General features: G+C 46.7%; 2 protein-coding genes across 4 annotated transcripts in view; both read left to right on the top strand.

The window, feature by feature from the left end:
- The window catches only part of OLFML1 (olfactomedin like 1), a 24,412-nt gene extending 14,872 nt beyond the window's left edge, over positions 1-9,540 (top strand). Inside the window, exon 3 of the mRNA XM_006089669.3 lies at positions 7,614-9,540. Within this exon, the coding sequence (XP_006089731.1) occupies positions 7,614-8,404 (791 nt within the window). The 3' untranslated portion in view covers positions 8,405-9,540. The remainder of the gene's footprint in view (positions 1-7,613) is intronic.
- A 2,930-nt stretch (positions 9,541-12,470) lies between these two features.
- PPFIBP2 (PPFIA binding protein 2) overlaps positions 12,471-19,194 on the top strand; it is a 125,884-nt gene continuing 119,160 nt past the window's right edge. The window contains exons 1-2 of one of the 3 annotated variants that reach the window (XM_023754574.1): positions 12,471-12,618; positions 13,438-13,520. The gene's annotated coding sequence lies outside the window, so the exon portion shown is untranslated. The remainder of the gene's footprint in view (positions 12,619-13,437; positions 13,521-19,194) is intronic. The other 2 variants (XM_023754576.1, XM_023754573.1) reach the window with 2 other exon arrangements.

The raw sequence follows: 19,194 nt of genomic DNA, 5'->3' as shown, positions 1-19,194 counted from the left end.
ATCCTTGTTGATTATTGTTGATGAAATATTTTGCCTATTTCTGGAAATTGTCTCCCGATGAGCTAATCCATGTGTCATTCAAACCACCTTACCCTAGGGCTACCCCAGACAAACATCCTTACCCTAGGGCTATCCCAGATCAAATAAAAGGTTGGAGCGGCCTGAGCATAGGTGGAAGTCCTTCTGGACTTGCCCACCTGGTCCCCCAATATGGCAAAATTATCTCGTGTCATTTCTCTCTCATTTGTGTGCGGCCCCTCTTTCAGATACCAAACCCTACTCCATGCAGAACGTGGAGGGAAACATACTTGACACCCACCCTTGCAGCAGGCATCTATCCTATATAATAAAAGGGTGATAAGCTAAGGTGACCCTAACAGCAGAACGACTGGGAATGACTGGTCACTATGATACACACTGACCACCAGGGGCCAGACACTCAATGCAGGAGCTGCCCCCTGGTGGTCAGTGTGCTCCCACAGGGGGAGCTCGGCTCAGCCATAAGCCAGGCTGACGGCTGCCAGTACAGTGGTGGTGGTGGGAGCCTCTCCCGCCTCCTCAGCAGCACTAAGGATGTCCGACTGCAGCTTAGGCCTGCTCCCTGCTGGCAAGTGGATATCCCCCGAGGGCTGCCAGGCTGCCAGAGGGATGTCTGACTGCCAGCTTAGGCCCGATGCCCCAGGGATTGGGCCTAAGCCAGCAAGTGGTCATCCCCCAAGGGGTCCCAGACTGCGAGAGGGCACAGGCCAGGCTGAGGGACCGCCCCCCGCCCCAAGTGCACAAATTTTTGTGCACCGGGCCTCTAGTAATTACATATTGTTTTTGTGATTAATCACTATGCTTTAATTATGTTCAATTTGTAACAATGAAAATATATCCTGCATATCAGATATTTACATTACGATTCATAACAGTAGCAAAATTACAGTTATGAAGTAGCAACAAAAATAATTTTATGGTTGGGGGTCACCACAACATGAGGAACTGTATTAAAGGGTCACAGCATTAGGAAGGTTGAGAATACTGGTTTAGGCCCTAGAAAGACATCTACTTGAATGAAGCTGTTTTCCTCATTAATTCAATAGATAGTTATTGAACCCATTGAGCACTGAGTTGGGCAGTAGGGTCCAATAGTAAACATGAAGACAAAGGCCCTGCTGTTGTGGAGCTTACAGTGTGGTGGGGGAGAAGGCCAATAAGCTAATAAGTAAAACAGGTAACATAATTACAGAATGTGGTAAGTGATCTCAAGGAAAAGGAAAAGATGCTATGGGCTATAGGACATCATTTTAAATTTAGGTGCAGTAGTCTCAAGATGATTTTTAAAGAGATGATATTGCAACTGAGATTTGAAAGATGAGTAGGAGCAGACTGTGGAAAGATCAAGAAAACGATCACCCCAGGCAGAAAGAATTGCAAGTGCAGAAGCCCTGAGGCAGAAACAAACTTGACTTGCTCCTAGAATAGCAGGAAAGCCAAGGTAGTCACAAAGCAGTGAGCAAGGGAGTGGAGGGGAGAGGATAAAGTCCCAGAAACAGGCAGCAGCCATATCATCTAGGTCCTTAGGACAGGGTAGGGGGTTAGGATTTTATTCCAACAGTGATAGTAGAAAGGATTTAGCAGGTCAGTCACATAATTTACTCTTACTGCTTTGTGGAGAAGATACTGTATATCAGCAAGAGTAAAAAAGGGAGAGAAATTAGAGACTATTGTTATGGTCTAGGCCAGTGATGGCGAACCTATGACATGTGTGTCAGAGGTGACATGCGAACTCATTTTTTTGGTTGATTTTTCTTTGTTAAATGGCATTTAAATATATAAAATAAATATCAAAAATATAAATCTTTGTTTTTCTATGGTTGCAAATATCAAAAATATTTCTCTATGTGACACGGCACCAGAGTTAAGTTAGGGTTTTTCAAAATGCTGACATGCCGAGCTCAAAAGGTTCACTGGTCTAGGCAAGAGGAGAAGATTCAAGGAGTACAAAGGGAGAGGTGGTAGGAAGAGAGGGAGAGAGATGCATTTAAACATTTTAATTTAAGTATAATATCATAATTTAAAAGTAAGTTTTACTATCATAACTTGCTGGTGTGGGAGAAATGGAGGGAAAAGAATCAGGCAGGACTTCCAGAAAATAAATTTGTTGGATGGTTCTTACCAGAAATGGGAAGAGTAGGATTAAAGAGAGTTTGGGGGATAAAAGCAGGAGTTCTGCTTTAGACGGGGTAAGTTAGAAGATATCTAAGCAGGGACATTGAGTAGGCAATCGGATAAATTAGTTTGGAATTAAGTAGGTATATCAAGATAGGACATTATTCCAGATATAAATTTGGAATTCATCATTATTTAAAATTTATATGGGATTCAGAGCCATGTGGTAGAATTAGGTGACTTGGAAAGTGATTGTAGAGAAAAGAAGTATGAGGACAGAGCACTGAAAGGTAGATGATGAGAAGGAACCAGCAATGGATGCCAAGAAAGAAAGCCAGAAAGATGGGAGGGGTACTCCAGAGAAAGAGAAGAAAAAGTTTCGAGGGGTTGAGTAGGTTGAAGATTGAGAACGGACCCTTGGATTTATAAATATTAAGCTTGTCAGAGACCTTGACAAGAACTGATTTAGTGGAGGGGCAGGGGAATTTAGACCAGTGGAGAACTGGAGCTGATTAGAGTAGCTTGGGGGGTAACTGGAGGTGAGGGAAGTCCTCTTTTAAGGGGTTTTATTGTTAAGTGAAACAGAGAAATGGAGCCACACTAGAAAGTTCTATTTACTGTGGGGAATGATCCAAAAGGGAGGGAGAGACTATTGAGGCAGGAGAGGAGAAATAATTTCATGTGCTATATCCTTGAGTAGTAAGAGGGGATTAGATCCACTGAAAAAGCAGAGCAGGAGAGAAGGCAGAGGGTATGGGTTTAGGTGCAATTGGTAGATTTGGTGGTTAGAAAACTCATTCATTTATTCATTCATTCATTCATTCATTCATGCATTCATTCAGCAAATACTGGCCTGTGTGCTAGCTGCAGTCGTAGGGGAAAGACATGCAGCAGTGAGTGAAACAGGTAAGACAGAGCTCATGCCCTCATAGAGTTTACATTCTATTGAAGGAAGTCAAGCACTATATGTTAACAGATGAGTTTATGATAGGTCAGATAGAAAATAGGAAGCACTTCAGAGGAAAAGGAATGAGAATAAAGGGGTTATAGAGAGCTGGAGAAGAGGTTGCCATTTTTTATCAGGTTGTCAGAAAAGGCTTTAGTGATCAGGGAACATTTGAGAACAGACCTAAAGGAAGTGAGGGAGGAAGCCATGGAGAAATCTTGGGGAAGATAGTTGGGTTGCAAGCAAAAGAAACAAAAAGTGTCCAATTTCTGGGGCAGGATAATGCTTGGCATAATTTGAGGAGCAGCAAGGAGACCAGTGAAGCTGAACAAAATGAACAAGGTAGGAAAGTTGTAGGACAGTGGTTCTCAACCTGTGGGTCGCGACCCTTTTGGCAGTCAAACAACTCTTTCACAGCGGTCACCTAAGACCATCCTGGATATCAGATATTAACATTACGATTCATAACAGTAGCAACATTACAGTTATGAAGTAGCAACGAAAATAATTTTATGGTTGGGTCACAACATGAGGAACTGTATTTAAAGGGCCAGAAGGTTGAGAACCACTGTTGTAGGAGAAAAGGCCAGAGAGTCAGTAGGGGGAGTTCACATGTGCTCTGGAAGGCAAAGACTTGAGTTTTACTCTCAGTGAGATGGGAAGTCACTCCTGAGTTTTGAGCAGACATGTGACATGATCTGACTCACATTTTAAAATGAACCCTTTGGCTGCGAATGGACTATGGGAGTCAAGGACAGAGATGTGATCACCAAGTAGGAGACTGTCACATAATCCAGGGAGGAGATGTAGTTCTCAGGTTGCTCCTATTTTCTCAGTGAAAAAAGAGGCAAGATCTTCATAGGAGAGTGAGGAGGGCATGATGGAAGCTTAAGGAAAGAGAAGGTATGATAATGGTGGGTGACGAATTGATTAAGGATCTATGGTAGGATTTCTACCCAAACATCTGGAGTAACAAGCAGTTTGATTTAAAAAAAAAAATGCTTACTTACCTCAGAACCTGTGAGACTTCTCTGACTGCACCTTTCTTTCTTGTATCCAGTTTCTCTCCCATCACCCTATTTCTTGTCTCTAACTCTAGATGACCTCCAGTTGACCACAGAACCCAAACATTTATTAAGAAGAAAATGACTACCCACTGGCACATCAGCTTCTTTTACCGAAGTCTTTGGAAGGATTTAAGGAGGCCCTCAGAGTGCCCAGTTCTCCTCGAGAGACTGTTATACACGTGTGTATCATTTCACCACCTCACCCTCCAGTCAGTGAGGGAGGTCCATAGGGTTCCATGCTCTTATCAACACCATCCTCTCCTACCCATGACACAGACCTCATCAGTATTTGAGGGAGACCCATAGAGTTCTTCATATTTCTGCCCCATGACACCACTCACCTCACAATAGACTGACTAACAAAGCAGTCCCAACACATCCTTAATTAGAACTGATGATCCCTGAAATGACCAGTAGAACAAATCTCATCTTGACCCAAAATTCTAAGACTCTAAGGTCTTCTGTAAAATAGCATATTTAAGGGCAAGCTGGAAATGGATTACACCAGTTCTGTCCAGTTCCCACTAGACAGATCACAGGCCACTGGGTGCAACCTAACTTCAAAGGAGGCTGCAAATGTGTAACTAGGGATGAGAAAAATGAAATGCATTTGATGAACACAGACAGACATTGTCTCTGCCATAAGCAATCAGAGATAAAAACAAGTAGGCATACAGAGACAGTGGTGACATAGAGATCAAGGAAAGAGAAATCTTCAAGAAGGAGGAATTGATCAATGATGTCATACTACAGAAAGGCCAAGGAAGATATGGACATAAAAGGTCTGATTTTTTTCCTGGTAACATTATGAAGAGTAGTTTCTGTGAAGTTATAATGATGTGAAAGAATGGGATATGAGGAAGTAGACTATTCTGAAGGAGAATCTAGTGAAGTAACTAGAAAAGGGTGTCTACTGAGAGAGAATTTTTTTTTAATGCAGGCAAGATGTTTACAAGTTAAAGAATTCATAGTGAAGGAGAAAGTCAAGATAACAGAAAGGTGATAACTCATCAAGGAGGTCTAGAAGAAGCCAGGAAAAGATGAGGCCAGAGCACAGTGCCTGTGTTAGTCTTGGACAGGAGGAATGGCATGGCCTCTTCTAAAATGTGTGGGAGGGTAACAAGGGCAGGAACAACTGAAGAAAAAGTTTGTAAGTGAGGGAAAGGAAATGAAGGGAGTTCATGTCTAATGGTGTTCATTTTTCAAATAGTTGGTCTGTTATGAAGGGAATGATGGGATAATTCTGGGGGGCATAAAATAGCTGCTATGTGGAAGATGTGAGGCTAACCATGAAAAGCAGTATTGTATTTAGGGCTCCGCTGAGGTTGGAGACCCCTAATGTGTAGTGGCACCAAGATGCACCATTGTGAGATTTTCTCCACCAGTGCACTCTCCAGGGCAGAGGCAGATGTTTGAACTGATTTTTGTAGAGTGGAATATTGTGGAGTAACGAGGGATTGGGGGGTGAAAGTGCTGGTCAGAGAGCTATTACAGTGGTCTAGGATGGATGGGAAAGGAAGTGAGGCCAAGAAAAGGCTGATGGCCTGGGAGAAAGTAGAGGTGGAAGGACTGGACAGCATGAGGAAATGGAAGCACAGAGGGGGTGAGAGCAAAGGAGTGAGAAATGAAAAATAAGATGGTGGTGGTGGTGAAGGTAGGATATTAGAGATTTAGATTTATGGTAGGGAGCAGTTTTAAAGGGAGAGGGGACCCAGAGTATGGCCATGGGAGGGCGTTGCTAAAGTGACTTGAAAGTAAGGTGCTGTGGAGTGGAAGAGGTTGCAGAGTTCAGGCTCTTGATGCACTTGGGGTAGCATCCTGGACAATAGTCAGTTACTTAGACTAGGAGTTGGCAGTATAAGCTACAAAGGAAGGGTTGGGTTTGTTGTTGTTTTTTGCACAAAAGTGGAATTATAATAGTCTGAAGTGGCAATGAGGAGCTAGAAAAATGTAAACCCCTCTTTTCATTTTATTTTCCTCCACCTAGTTTATATCCTTATCATCCTGTTTGAATTATAGAAATATTCTAATTGGTTTCCCTGATTTTGGCCTCTCTCCCAAGTATCTATTATACACATGACTGCCAGCTAATTAATCTTGTTGAACAGCTTGATCATTGCTCACCCTTGCTCAAAATCGGCAGTAGCTCCCTATCTGCCTGTAGAATAAAATCCATCTTCCTTAGCCCCGCCCTCAAGGTTCCAAGCATAAATCTGGTTTCAATCTACTACTTTGTTTTATGCATCTAGTTTGAGGCATAAATTTGATGCCTCAAATTGCTTTAAATTTGATACTATGTTGTTAACACGAATCTTGGAGGATTTTCCCAAATAAGGTTTTGTTAACTGTCAGGAATGTTCTTCCCACCTATCTTAGAATGTCATTCTTCAAGGGCCAATTCAAATGCAGATTAACCTCTACCTCCTCAAATGACATCTCTATTCCCTGTTCTTCTTTTGTAAAAAAATTCACATTAAGCTTTATATCCTAGTTAGTCAAATATGGATTAAGCAAGAACTACTCCTAATTTATCATTGCATCTCAGCCCATGGCACCCCCAGCTCATAACACCCAGGTCAGTATCTTGCCTTTGTAGGTGTCCAATGTCTGCTGACTAAATGCATGCATGAGTTCATGAATAAATAAACGATTGGGTGAATAGAGCTCTTATGATGTTCTAGTAGTTTAGGGCCAGAGTCCTTCACTAGATGATGATCTAGTGTTGATTTTATGTGTGTGTGTGTGTGTGTGTGTGTGTGTGTGTGTGTGTGTATAGAGAGAGAGAGAGAGAAAGAGAAAGAGAGAGAGAGATTATACAGTAGAAAAGAGATCTATTGCTTCAAAAATACTGTGGAACAAACAACACCAAAACTGAATAACTTAAAACAACAATCATTTGTTCTCATGGTCTGTGATTGAATTAGGGTTTGTTGATCTAGGCTGGGTTGAACTGGGGTGATTTGGTTCTGCTCCAAGTGTCTCTTATCTTAGCTAAGGCATGTTTTGTTTTGTTTTCATGGCAATGTCAGAAATAGATTTCTTTACCCTTAATATTTAGCACTGTTCTGGGAGTATTATATGCTAAGAACGCAGTAGATATCCAATAAAACCTTGGCAAATGGAATTGAATTAGGCAGCTTCACACCTAAGTCATTCTCCCTGTCTCAACCCCAAGTGCTCTAGAGAGTGAACAGGGCTTTTGACAGCAAATGGCTGTTTGTATCCTGACTTGAATGAAATGCTGACTCTTCTAACTGGACAGCAACTCCCTTAGCAGAGGCCCATTTACTCATTTAATTATTTGATTCATTGAATCATACCATAAATTGTCATTGATCTATGTGATAACTTCATTCTAGACAATGAAGGGGGAAAAAGCCATCTTTGAGAAAAGCAGATATTTCATGTTTATAAAGTAACCTTCCCTTTTTCTCCTGTTTGGCCAGGCTGTGACAACATGCTGATGGGCATAAAGTCTCTGAAAATAGTGAAGAAGACTCTGGACACAGATGGCTCTTGGATGAAAGATGCTTCCAGCAACTCTCCAAAGGTTTATTTCTTAATCGGATCCAGAAATAACACCGTTCGGGAATTTGCAAACATGGGGGCACTCCTGGAAGATAGCACCAAGCCACGCCCCCGGAAGCTGATCTTACCACATTCCTGGCAGGGAACAGGCCAAGTGGTCTACAAAGGTTTCCTATTTTTTCATAATCAAGGGACTCCCAATGAGATAGTCAAATACAATCTGCAGAAGAGGACTGTGGAGGATCGGATGCTGCTCCCCGGAGGGGCAGGCCGAGCCCTGGTCTACCAGCACTCCCCTTCAACTTACATTGACCTGGCCGTGGATGAGCATGGGCTCTGGGCCATCCACGCAGGGCCAGGCCTCCATGCCCACTTGGTTCTCACAAAAATTGAGCCTGGCACGCTCGGAGTGGAACACTCATGGGACACTCCATGCAGCAGCCAGGACGCTGAAGCTGGGTTCCTCTTGTGTGGGGTCCTCTATGTGGTCTATCGTTCTGGTGGCCACGGCCCGCATCGCATCACCTGTGTCTATGACCCACGGGGCACTATCAGTGAGGAGGATCTGCCCAACTTGTTCTTTCCCAGGCGGCCGAGAAGTCATTCCATGATCCATTACAACGCCAGAGATAAGCAGCTCTATGCCTGGAATGATGGAAACCAGATCATTTACAAACTCCAGACAAAGAGAAAGCAGCCTGTGAAGTAACGCATTACAGCCGGAGGGAGAGCGCCTTGGCCTTGGAAACTGCTCTCCAGGACACTGAGGCCACAGCCCCCTTGCAATACTGTCTCCCTCTAATCACACACAGTGAGAGGGTCTAGAAGTCGGAATGCATGTGCCTCCTCCCAGATGTTGCTGCCTTAGAGATCTTCCAAGAGCTTAAAGGAGAGTCTGGCATTCAGAAATTTTCAACAGCTTCCATTACCCATCCAAACGTCTTGCGATCAAGGCCCTCCACATTCTGATCCAGTTTGCTTCCAGCCTTTTCCTTTGCTAGCATTGACTCTAACTCTACCCACCCCATCCCGCCAAGCAGTCAGACATGCAGGCCATCCTCTGATACTGCTGGCTTTTCCCTCCTCTGGCCTTTGCTCAGATGCTTTCCTCTTTCACAAATGCCTTTTGATATTCTTCCATGTTTACTGCCTAAACTAAAATACGCTTTTTTATTGATGTTTAATCTGGATTTCCCCTAGCTCCGCCTGTTTACGAAGCTAGGCAGATATAATAATAAGGTAAACACATTAGCATTTGAATACCACCTTCCAGGTGCAAAGTGTTTGCACCTTTGTTACACTTTTAATTCTTATCATGGTGTTGTATGCAGAACAGATCTTTAAAGTTGCCATTTTAGAGCTGAGAAGAGCTTAGGTGAGCCATTTAAAATAACATAGCTACAAAATGAAAGGCAGAGCAAAAAAATACTGCAAGTCCCATAGATTTGTCATTGCCCAAGGAAGCACCAAATACAGGGTGTCTCCAAAAAATGTAGGCACCCTTTAACAGCCAACAGCTCAATTTTGAAAATGAAATGTATTTTAATAAACACTGCTTTTATAATTATTCAAAGTGTGTGTATACATTTTTTGGGGGACACTCAATATGTATGTTTGTTCACCCAATCTTTATAAGCAATACGTTCATCATTTCATACCAAAAATAATGGTCTTCCCTTTAACTACTTTTCATGTTCACACAAGACCTTCTTATAGGCCTTTCAGAAGCTACTTCCTCCAGAAAACCAGTCTGCAGATGAGGACCCGACCTCTAGCCTCTTCTGGTCTTTATTCCCCAGCATCTCTCTTCTTGCTTGAAATACAATAAAGCTGACACTAAGCAAACAAACTTCATCAGGTTAATTTGCCTACATGCCCTCAAGCAAAGCAGTTTCAGGCCTGGGTTTACAGTGAACAAGCCTCAATACACTGAGGCCCTTGGTAAATATTCTGGAATCTGGATGGAAGCCAGATAGCCTGCAAGTGACTCCCTGCCACAGCAGGAGTGCCATGTGGCACAGGGGACAGAGGGCAGCTGTGCCTGGCCAGAGGGGCTTCTTCAGAATCGTTCCCACGCCTTAGTCCAATTCAGCCAGGTTCGGGTCACAAGTGCAGGCTCTGGTGCCAGTCCGTGTCATGTGCGGAGGCCCCTGTGCTTCCAGGTTGGTCACATGAGAGGGTTTGCTTTGTATACTTGCAGCTGTTTTCCAGACTCTGCCAAGCTCAGGCCGGGGCCATAGGCAGTGAAGAGAGGTTTTCTTCTCTGCAGCATTTGAGTGGATCGTTGGCAGAATGGGATTACTCACCCCATGGATACATTGCAATTACCCACCGTTCTAATAGAGTGATACAGAAAGCTCAAATTCATCATGGAATGAGGCAGGTATGCATGAACATGATGATATTACCCGGTCCATGGGTTTGGGGACATTCCCTACCCTATGGGTAAAAGAAGATTACCCATTTCACAGGGAGAAGGGATGTGAACTGTCTCTCAGAGGAGGGGAGAGTAGAGTTATTAGCAAGTGGAGATACATGTGAGTCCTGGGCACATGGTTCCTTTGGAAGCACAGAGGAGAGGGTGACTTTCATTTGTGACCTGCTTTGTTTTTTTGAATTGATAGTTTTGCAGGGTGCACTTTTGACTAACCACCCACATTGTGACTGAAATTCCTGCAGCTAGAATCACTCTTTTAGGTCAAGACATTTTCCCCAGGAAGCCCCTAGTAATGTGCCACTTTTGTACACTTTTGGCTTCTTCCAGGTAAATCGCCTTTTAGCTCTGGGGTTTTTGTTGGATTTTAGTCCAGATGAAAGTCCCTATGACCTATACTAATGGTTCTTAAACTTTACTGCATGTAAGCACTTGAGGAGCTTTTAAAAATCCTAATGCCAGGCCAAACCCCCAACCCATCAAATCGGAACTTCTGGAGGTGGGGCTCAGATACATTTTTGAGTCCCCTCCTCCAAAGTGGTTCCAAAGTGCAAATGTGCTTGAGAGCCAGTGACTGACACCATTCTTTAAAGTGATTTTTTTAAAGCAATGGCATAGTTCCGAGAACAGACTAGCATCTTCTGGGGGCTGGGGGCTGGGCAGTGGGCCCCCTGGGGCAATGACATGTGGGACTTGGGAACACCCATGAACGCTGAACTGCGGCAGCCTCCTCCACAGAAGCCTGCCTGCTGCTATTTTAAGGAAGTGAAAGAGAACTGGAGGGTGTCCTGTTGTAACACAACTCTTGTGGGCCCCAGCCTTCCTCTGCTGGCTTTGCCCTTCGTCTGCTTCTGGCCAGGTTCCTGCAGTGGCCGGAGTCTCATATTTGCCAGGCTGGCTTAAGTTCTGTTCATATGTGCATCTTCTGGGCACACTGGTAATTTCAGACCACCGGGGTAATTTGAAAAAAGATGTGTCTTGTGGCGTTTGTCAACACTCCAGCCTGTAGAAATGTGGAGAAAAAAACAACAACTGAGGCCAGGGCTGTGGTGACTCCTGCCAGAGCTGGGGACTATGCCAGAGTCCCTGGTGTCGCTGCCATCTGAGGCCCACACAGGGATTTTAATCAGCTGAACCGAGCAACTAGTGCTTGGAGGCCTAGGCAGGGCAACAGCCTAGCAGTACAACCAAAGGGGATTCAGGCCATACGCTAGGGCAGTGATGGCGAACCTCTGACACGTGTGTCAGAGGTGACATGCGAACTCATTTTTTTGCTTGATTTTTCTGTTAAATGGTATTTAAATATATAAAATAAATATAAAAAATATAAATCTTTGTTTTACTATGGTTGCAAATATCAAAAAATTTCTATATGTGACACTGCACCAGAGTTAAGTTAGGGTTTTTCAAAATGCTGACACGCCGAGCTCAAAAGGTTCGCCATCACTGCACTAGGGGAAGGCTTTGGACGGGTCTTCAGGGCCCGGTCCTGCCCAGATTCTAGAATCCGTTCCTGTGGTCAGACCCTCAACGCTTTTCTTGGGGCCTGTGGCCCCCAGCCTTGGTGCTGGGCACCAGGAGCTGCTTCTTGTCCTCAGCTGCTCACAAGGCAGGGCACCAGTGCCTCTAGATGGCGCTGACCACTAGAAGGACCTCCACCCCAAGTCCAGGGGCTCAAGTGCATGGGGACCCTCGGGTGCCTCAGGGCCTTCCATACGGAGGGGCGGGCTGGGGTTGGACGGGGGAGACAGGGAATGAGAGGCTTCCCTCTGGCCAACCTCAATTGGGACAGAATCGCACCGGCCCGGGAGTCCGGCCATCCAAAGGGTAGTAGCGCTGTGTGTGCCTCTAATCGGTTTTTCTATGGCTTCTTTCTCTGCAATTCGCGGCACGAATTCCCTCCCTGCTTCCCCGTTTTCCTCTCTTTCCGCCGGGGGATGGTGCTGAAGGGCCGGAGAAGCCCAGGGCTCAGAGCCGGGAACCGTCCAGCGGCCTCCCGGGGCGGGAAGGGTGCGGGGATGGGAAGGTGACAGGGCGGGGCGGGGCCCGGGAGGGGCGTGGTCTTCGGGGAGAGGCGGGGCTTGGGAACCAGGAGCGCGGCCGGGGGCGGGGCCGGGGCTGGGAGGACCTGGGCTGCGGCAGGTTGGAAGGGGCGGGGTGACCAGGCCGGTCCCTAGGGAACCCGAACCTGTGGAGGAAGGTCCATCGGTTCGCAGCGGTGCGGGAGAGGGCGGGGGAGTGGCCGGAGGGCGGTCCCAGGGGAAGAAAGGCGGGGGAAGCGGGCGCCTCGGGATGAGCCTCCGTGGGTCCCCGCCCCCGTCACGTGGGCTCCAGACCCGGCCGCTGCCGGCCAGTCCGCTGGTGGGTCGGTCAGTTGGTCGGTGGGTCAGTGACCTGCAGCTCGGCTCGCAGCTCTCATGTTCGGAGGTGGGAAGGACACGGGAGCGGCCCGCACACCTGAGCCGCCCGGAGAGGAGTCCCGCACCCAGGTCAGTGGGCTCTCTCCACGCCCCCAGGCCCGCTGCAGACCCGCAGGGGCATTGCCTGGGACCCTGGGTCCCCAGATCCTAGACCACCCGCGGAGTGGAGGCCAGGGGCAGGATGGCGTCAGAGCGTGTCCCGAGCGCGAGGACGGGGACCCTCTTCCCCTTCTCTGGCCGGAAGGCTGGAAGGACGGTATAACTCCGGTGGATTTGCTCCGAGCCTGCACCCTGCTCTGCCCGGGACTAGGGACAGTCTGCGCCCCTACAGGTGCTAGGATGTCCCTGGAGGTGCGCTGGGTGGTCGCCCCTTCAGTGCTGTGTGGTATGGCAGCTCTGCTCGGTCCGCTGGAGCAGCAGCGTAACCTAGAGAGCCCAAGGTGGTCGGGAAGTTTACGGTCTGTTTGCCCAAGTAAATCTGTGTGACAGAGCGTGTGTCCGGATGCTAAGCCTTGGCTGAGACCAGCTCTATACTGTAATTGCAAGAATGCAACAGGCTTTTGAACCGTTCGAGCCACTGCCTCCCACTAGACAGCAGGAAGGGGGTGGTCCTACAGGAAAGTGGGCTCCTCCTCTCCCTCCTGACATCCCCACTCCAGACCCCAGTTTTCCCTCAGATAAAAATAAAGTTATATAGCTACAGACCAGAACTTTTCAAAGTTCGGGTGGGATCGAAACAGGCATTCTGGTCGTTTTTTAATTATTAAAAAAAATGCAGACTATTATATTTTTACATTTACAGCAGCTGGGTATTTGTATAGATCCGTCTCCCTTTCCAGTTTGGGTCTACTTCTGTCTTTCTCTTCATCTCTCTCCTTCCTCTCCCAGTTCCTGAATTGATTATAATACAAACCTGAAGTGTTTCCAAATGTTATTGCATTTTGTGAAGTAAAATGCCCAACGACAGAAAGGTAATTGGCTGTAAAAATAATGAATTCATCTTCAGCATGTTCAGTCTTTGGTTTTTACTTGTATATGGAAAACATAATGTTATTTGATTTAGAGCTTATGTTTCTCTTTGGGGCTTAAGAGAGGCAGCCCATTTGTATTCTGCTTAAATTCATCTTTAAATGACTTTGAAGTGGGTGATAATTTAACACATTATTATTATTTATTTGAGATTTGAGGATGTGCCAGTTGCTAGCTTATTGCTACTGGGGAGACAAGCAGTACCATGGTTACTTCTTTACTGGGTCGCTGTAGCAAGTGTGCTAACCTCCCAGATTACTTACCCAGTGCGTGAGGTATGAGCGAAGAGTGGTGGGAATTCCTATCTTTTTCATCTGAGCAGGGAAAATCTGGGATAATGTCAAGAAAGGGGTGTCATGTTATGGACCTCGAAGAATGTTTCCTGAGTTTCTCCAGGCAGAGGTGGGCAGCGTGTGACCTGGGCTGTGGGAGCTGTGTAGCAGGCAAGCACCAGCTAGCCCTGAGAAGTGGCAAGTTGTCCAACTGGGCCCCTATGGGGTGGTAGGCAATAAAGTTGACAAGGATGAAAAACATGGTCCCAGCAGGTGGTGAAGTCTGGACTTTGTCTGAAAGCATGGAAGCCAATAATGGGCCCGAAGCAGGGGAAGGATGGATGTTTCTGTGAGCTTACAGTCAGGGGCCTTTGCCCTACCCTCCCAGCTTCCCAAACCCTAATCTGATGTGGAGAAAACCCAGTAAATGTTGGTATTGTGGGATGAGTGGCCAGGCCACACTTGAGAGCAGTGCTCTTCAACTGTAACAAGCTTAAGAATCGCCTGGGGATCTTGTTCAAATGCCGATTCTGATCTCTAGGTCAAGGGTGTGACCTGACATTCTGCATTTCTAACCTGTTCCTAGGTTGTGAGAGCTTTTCACTATCTATAACCAGGATTTAGAGCTGGAGTTTGCAAGCCTGGCTATGCCTCAGAATCGCCTAGGGGAGCTTTTAAACTATTCCTATTAAGTATGTTTGGGATAGTTTTAACCAAGTTTCCCCAGGTGATGCTGATTTCCTCAGGTGAAGGCTAGGTGGGACCGGCTGTGGTGGACTCTTGGCGATGCTGTGGGAAGCAGTGACTAGGGGGCAAAGACACTGGGGGTGGAGGCCCCAGATAGGACCTTAGAAAGTCAATTAGGATAGAAGTGATGAGGCCTTATATTTGGTGTGAGATAGTGGGGCACTGAGGCAGGAGGGACTCTAGAGAGAGAATCTATAAGACAGGGGGCTAGGGAGTAAGCCCTGTTAGTCTCTTGAACTGACTGCACAGGCCAAGGGAGGAGGAAAGAGTGATTCTGAAAGAATTCAGCTTTGGCCAGACCCGTGTAGCTCAGTGGTTGAGCGTTGACCTATGAACAAGGAGGTCACAGTTTGATTTCTGGTCAGGGCACATGCCCAGGTTGTGGGCTCCACCCGCTGTGGGGGGCGTGCAGGAGGCAGCTAATCAATGATTCTCTCTCATCGTTGATGCTTCTATCTCTCCCTTTCCCTTCCTCTCTGAAATCAATAAAAAAATATCTTTTTTATAAAAGAGAGAGAATCCAGCTTTGGAGGAGGGATGGCAATACTATAACATTTGGGGTAAGATTTGAAGTTATTTTTTTACTGGGCCATTAGAAAATTGTTTTCCTGAAATACAAATCTGTTCATGACACTTCCCTGCTTAAAATCCTCTGGTGGAGTCCCTATTGCAAAATATGAGAAGGAAGGGCTAATGTGAACACACTAGGAGGCATTTATTAAGCTCCCAGACGGGGCACCCCCATTCAAGAGGTGACACTCGGGGGGGAAAGTAAAGTGACACTGTCACCACTTGGTGTGGGCACCACCAGGCCGAAACATTTGGCAGCTTTGTGTTTTCCTGAGTCACTATTTTTTCCTGCTTCCTCCTTCTTCAGAACAGTTCCACTTTGTGTTTCCTGGCATCATTCTTTGGCTTCAATACTTGATGGTACCCTGAAAGCCAGGTCTGGTTCAACCTTGTGGATCTTCAGGAGATCCCTTCTTGTCTCTCAGGCACCAGGTAAATAATCTGGGAGGTGCTGTCCAGGAGCATCTGTTTAGCTTTAGACCCAGGTGGCCCCAAGAGTTCCAGGGGGCTGCTAACGCTCAGCTTTGTCTTCAGGAAATGTGTGATACCTGTTTCGTGCTTCTAGGTAATTCTTACTTTGGTGCTCCTTGGTAATTCTTACTTTCATTTCCTCTCTCTGTCGCACACACTGTTCTGCACACTGATAACTGAGCATTCGTTGTGCACGATGCTTTGAATCGCCATGTTTCCTGTTGTATGGTAATCTTGGCCTCTGTAACACACCTGTAGAAAGAAAGTCTAGACACAGATGGAATAAGATTGCCTCTTTGAAAGGAGAAAGTATAACATCTTTGCATGGCATTCCGGGTTCTGCAGAGGCTGATGATAATTTAGCTCCCCAGCTGCATCTCCACTGTCCCCCATCTATCCTTTGTGCCTCTCTGCCTTTGCAAATATTACTTCCTCTTCCTGGAAGGCCCTTTGGTCTCTGCTCTGCCAGATGAACTAACTCTTATTAATCCTTCATATTAATGTAGATCAAACTCTGGAAACACCTCTCCTTCCCCCACCCCCACGTCATGTTTACTCTGCTCTCTAATACTGCATATGTATAGCATCAAATACAGATCTCTGTTGCAGTACTTAGGCACCTCATTTGCATATCTCTAGCCACACACCCTGCAAACTCAGAGCTGCTCTAGGGCTGCATCAGCCCTGCTGTGCAGCCTACACATGGCAGATGTTCAGGAAGAGTTGGTGACAGGCGGGAGCCTTGAGCTAGCTGGTTTTGCAATGTTTGCCTCAGTAAAGGGTTAAGGGCAGGTTATTTTGTGTAGGAGATGAGGGAGGGAATAAGACCAGAACATGAAAGACTGGGACAAGCCCAATGAGGGGTGGCCCACATGGCTAGAGTCACAGGGTGAGGTGGAGAGGGGACATCAGGAGAGGTGGGGCTATAGCCTGAGGCTGTGGATAGATCATAGAAGGCCTTGAAAGTTGAAGCAAAAGAATTTAAATTTTATCCCAATGACATTGAAGACCTTTGAATAAGGAAAAGGCATGTGAAAGCTGTGCTTTGAGAAGGATTCAGGGTGGGGAAGGGCAGATTGGAGGGAGAGGGGAACTTCTTGTGAGAATGCACTGTTGGACTAACCCGCTGAAGTAGATTAAGACCTAAATCAAGGGAACGGCAGTAGAGATGGAAAAGAGGAAACAGAAGTGAGTGAGCTTGCCAAGAAATCCTGCAGGATTTGGTGACTGATTGGATTTGAGGGAGGGAGAAAAGAGTCAAATTGGACACTGACATTTTGTGCTAGTTTGCTGGGAAAAGAAGGAGGCAATTGTTAGCAGCATGAGAGCTTGGAGGGACATAGAAGGGGAAAGGCAAATGAGGGTGGCTGAGTCTCTGGAATCAGGAGGGAGCCATGGGTAGTTTCTTGCATTGTCCCTTATATTTTTACTCTGGAGAATGGTGAAGCCCAGAAGAAGGCTCAGCTGCTGGTGACAGAACCCGGGCCTCCTGGTCCTCTGGCCTTGGGCTCTTGCCTTTGGAGCACAGTGGGTTTGGGCAGAGAAGTTGCCAGAAGGTCCAGATGGAGATTCCATTAAGCAATGAAAAATGGGAAAGACCAGGTTTGGGTGAATTCGGCCTTCAGGACAGCTAAGGCTGGAGTCTTACAGGCCAAGGACTCACAGGGGAAGTGTCTGCTGGCAGCCAGTGCCAGGGTGGGTGTGAAGGCTCATGAGTCCTCCTTTTTGTCCTGTGGCCTGGCTGTACGTGGGCTGATGGGAAGTGGGGAGAGCTTTTATGGTATCAGCACTCATACTTGTTAGTGCTCAGTGTGGAAGCATGTGTACTAAATCGTTTTTCTGGGACAGCACCCACCAATCTGTCAATTCTATGGAAAAATGTATTCCAAGATCCAAACACCTTTTTTTTTTTTCTAGAAAAACTTTAGGGACACATCCAGTCAGTCATGAGAAGTTGCCTGTGTAGTGTTGGAGTGGGGTCCATGGCAGGGAGGAGCCTATCTGGGGAAAGGCAACCAGCCCTGAGGACCTCCTCTACGCAGGGGCCTGGTGGAGGGCCAGGATCAGGGATCCAGATGACTGGTGGAGGGCCAAGGCTGTCAGATGAGGAGAGGACCTTATCTAGAATCTGTCCTGCTGCCCAGAGACTCAGTGGCCTGAGGCTGGATTTCCTCCCCGCTTACCCCTCCCTTCCACACCTCTCTGCCCAGCCCGGCTCCTCAGCCTCCAGCATCCTAGGATAAAGCCCTGCCTTTGCCAGGGCACAGTGTTCACCTCGGTTTGATAAGGCAGAGGTGGATTAATGCATTTAGATGAAAACATTTAGATTATTGCCGGACATGTGGTGATTGCCAAATAAAAACAAAGACGCGATAAATGCTGGGATTTGACTTTGAGCAAAAACTTGTTCTCTTTTCAACTATGTAACTAGGTCTGGCAAGTTTCCGCTTCATCTTGTTTTGAGTTTTTCTTTTTTCTTTCTTTCTTGTTTTTTTTTTTTACTAAGACCAGAATGTATCTCACGAGCCTGCTCACCCATACTGAAGTACCAGGGATAGCCATAGAGTACAGACTGGAGATCTGGGTTTCCCATGGCTCAGGAAGGACTTATGCAGAGGAGAGTGGATGGAGGGGCTACTCACAAGTCTCCAGGAAGACTTCGTTAACCCAGGTGAAGCTACGGGGAATTGACTGGATCCTGGCCTCCCCGCTGGCCTCCAGCTGCTTCGATGTTCCCAGGTGGCTCTGATTTGGGTACACAGGCACACCTGGTTTTGTTGAGCTTTGCTTTGTTATGCTTCACAGATGTTGTGTTTTTGAAGGCAGACCCTTCGCCAACAAAAAGGTTACGACTAGCTTTAGTGCAATACTCCATCGTGATGGCTTGGAACCAAACCCACCTGTGTCTGTTTCCTGCTTGAGGACAGGCATAGGGAAGGAGGAGCTCCAAATCTCAGGGTGGCTGTGCCTGCTTGGAGAGTGCCAGTGCCTGCTGGCCGCCGGGAGTGTGTTTTAGTAGCGTAGTCAGAACTCCTGCTCTGACTCCTGAGTAAAGGCATAAATCTATAGTGACTTGTGAGCACGGATGGAATGTGCCAGTCAGATGTAGCTGGGCCTCTCAGCTGGGCAGGCACTACTGTGGCCTGGGGAGCCACTCCTGTGACTGTTCTGGGGTGTCCCAAGAGGTGTTAGCAAAATCCTCCTACCTGCTTCTGGCAGATAGGTCCAGGGAGCCCTGCCAGAAGGGGTCTTGGTTTGACAACGTGTGTGCGTGTGTGTGTGTGTGTGTGTGTGTGTGTGTGTTATGTAGGAGCCAAGTGGTGTGTTGTAGGGATTAAGCCGCAGCTCATTCTAGGAAGACTGCAGATGGGTTACCTTTATTCCCTGCATGTATATGTGGCAATGCCTTTTCTCTTCAGGGGCAAATTTCCTTCCCCCAACACAAGACCTCCTTTTCCTCTGAATCAGAGAGGTTTTCGCATGAATAGCTAGCTCCAGCTGGACTGCTTCATGGAGACAACAGAGGTGCAGAAAGGCCTCTTCGGAAAGCTGCCTC

This window comes from Myotis lucifugus, unplaced genomic scaffold (genome assembly GCF_000147115.1).
Source record: "Myotis lucifugus unplaced genomic scaffold, Myoluc2.0 scaffold_61, whole genome shotgun sequence".
NCBI classification, from domain to species: Eukaryota; Metazoa; Chordata; class Mammalia; order Chiroptera; family Vespertilionidae; genus Myotis; species Myotis lucifugus.
Note: the sequence above shows the minus strand (reverse complement) of the source record. Positions and strands in the feature narration are given on the sequence as shown.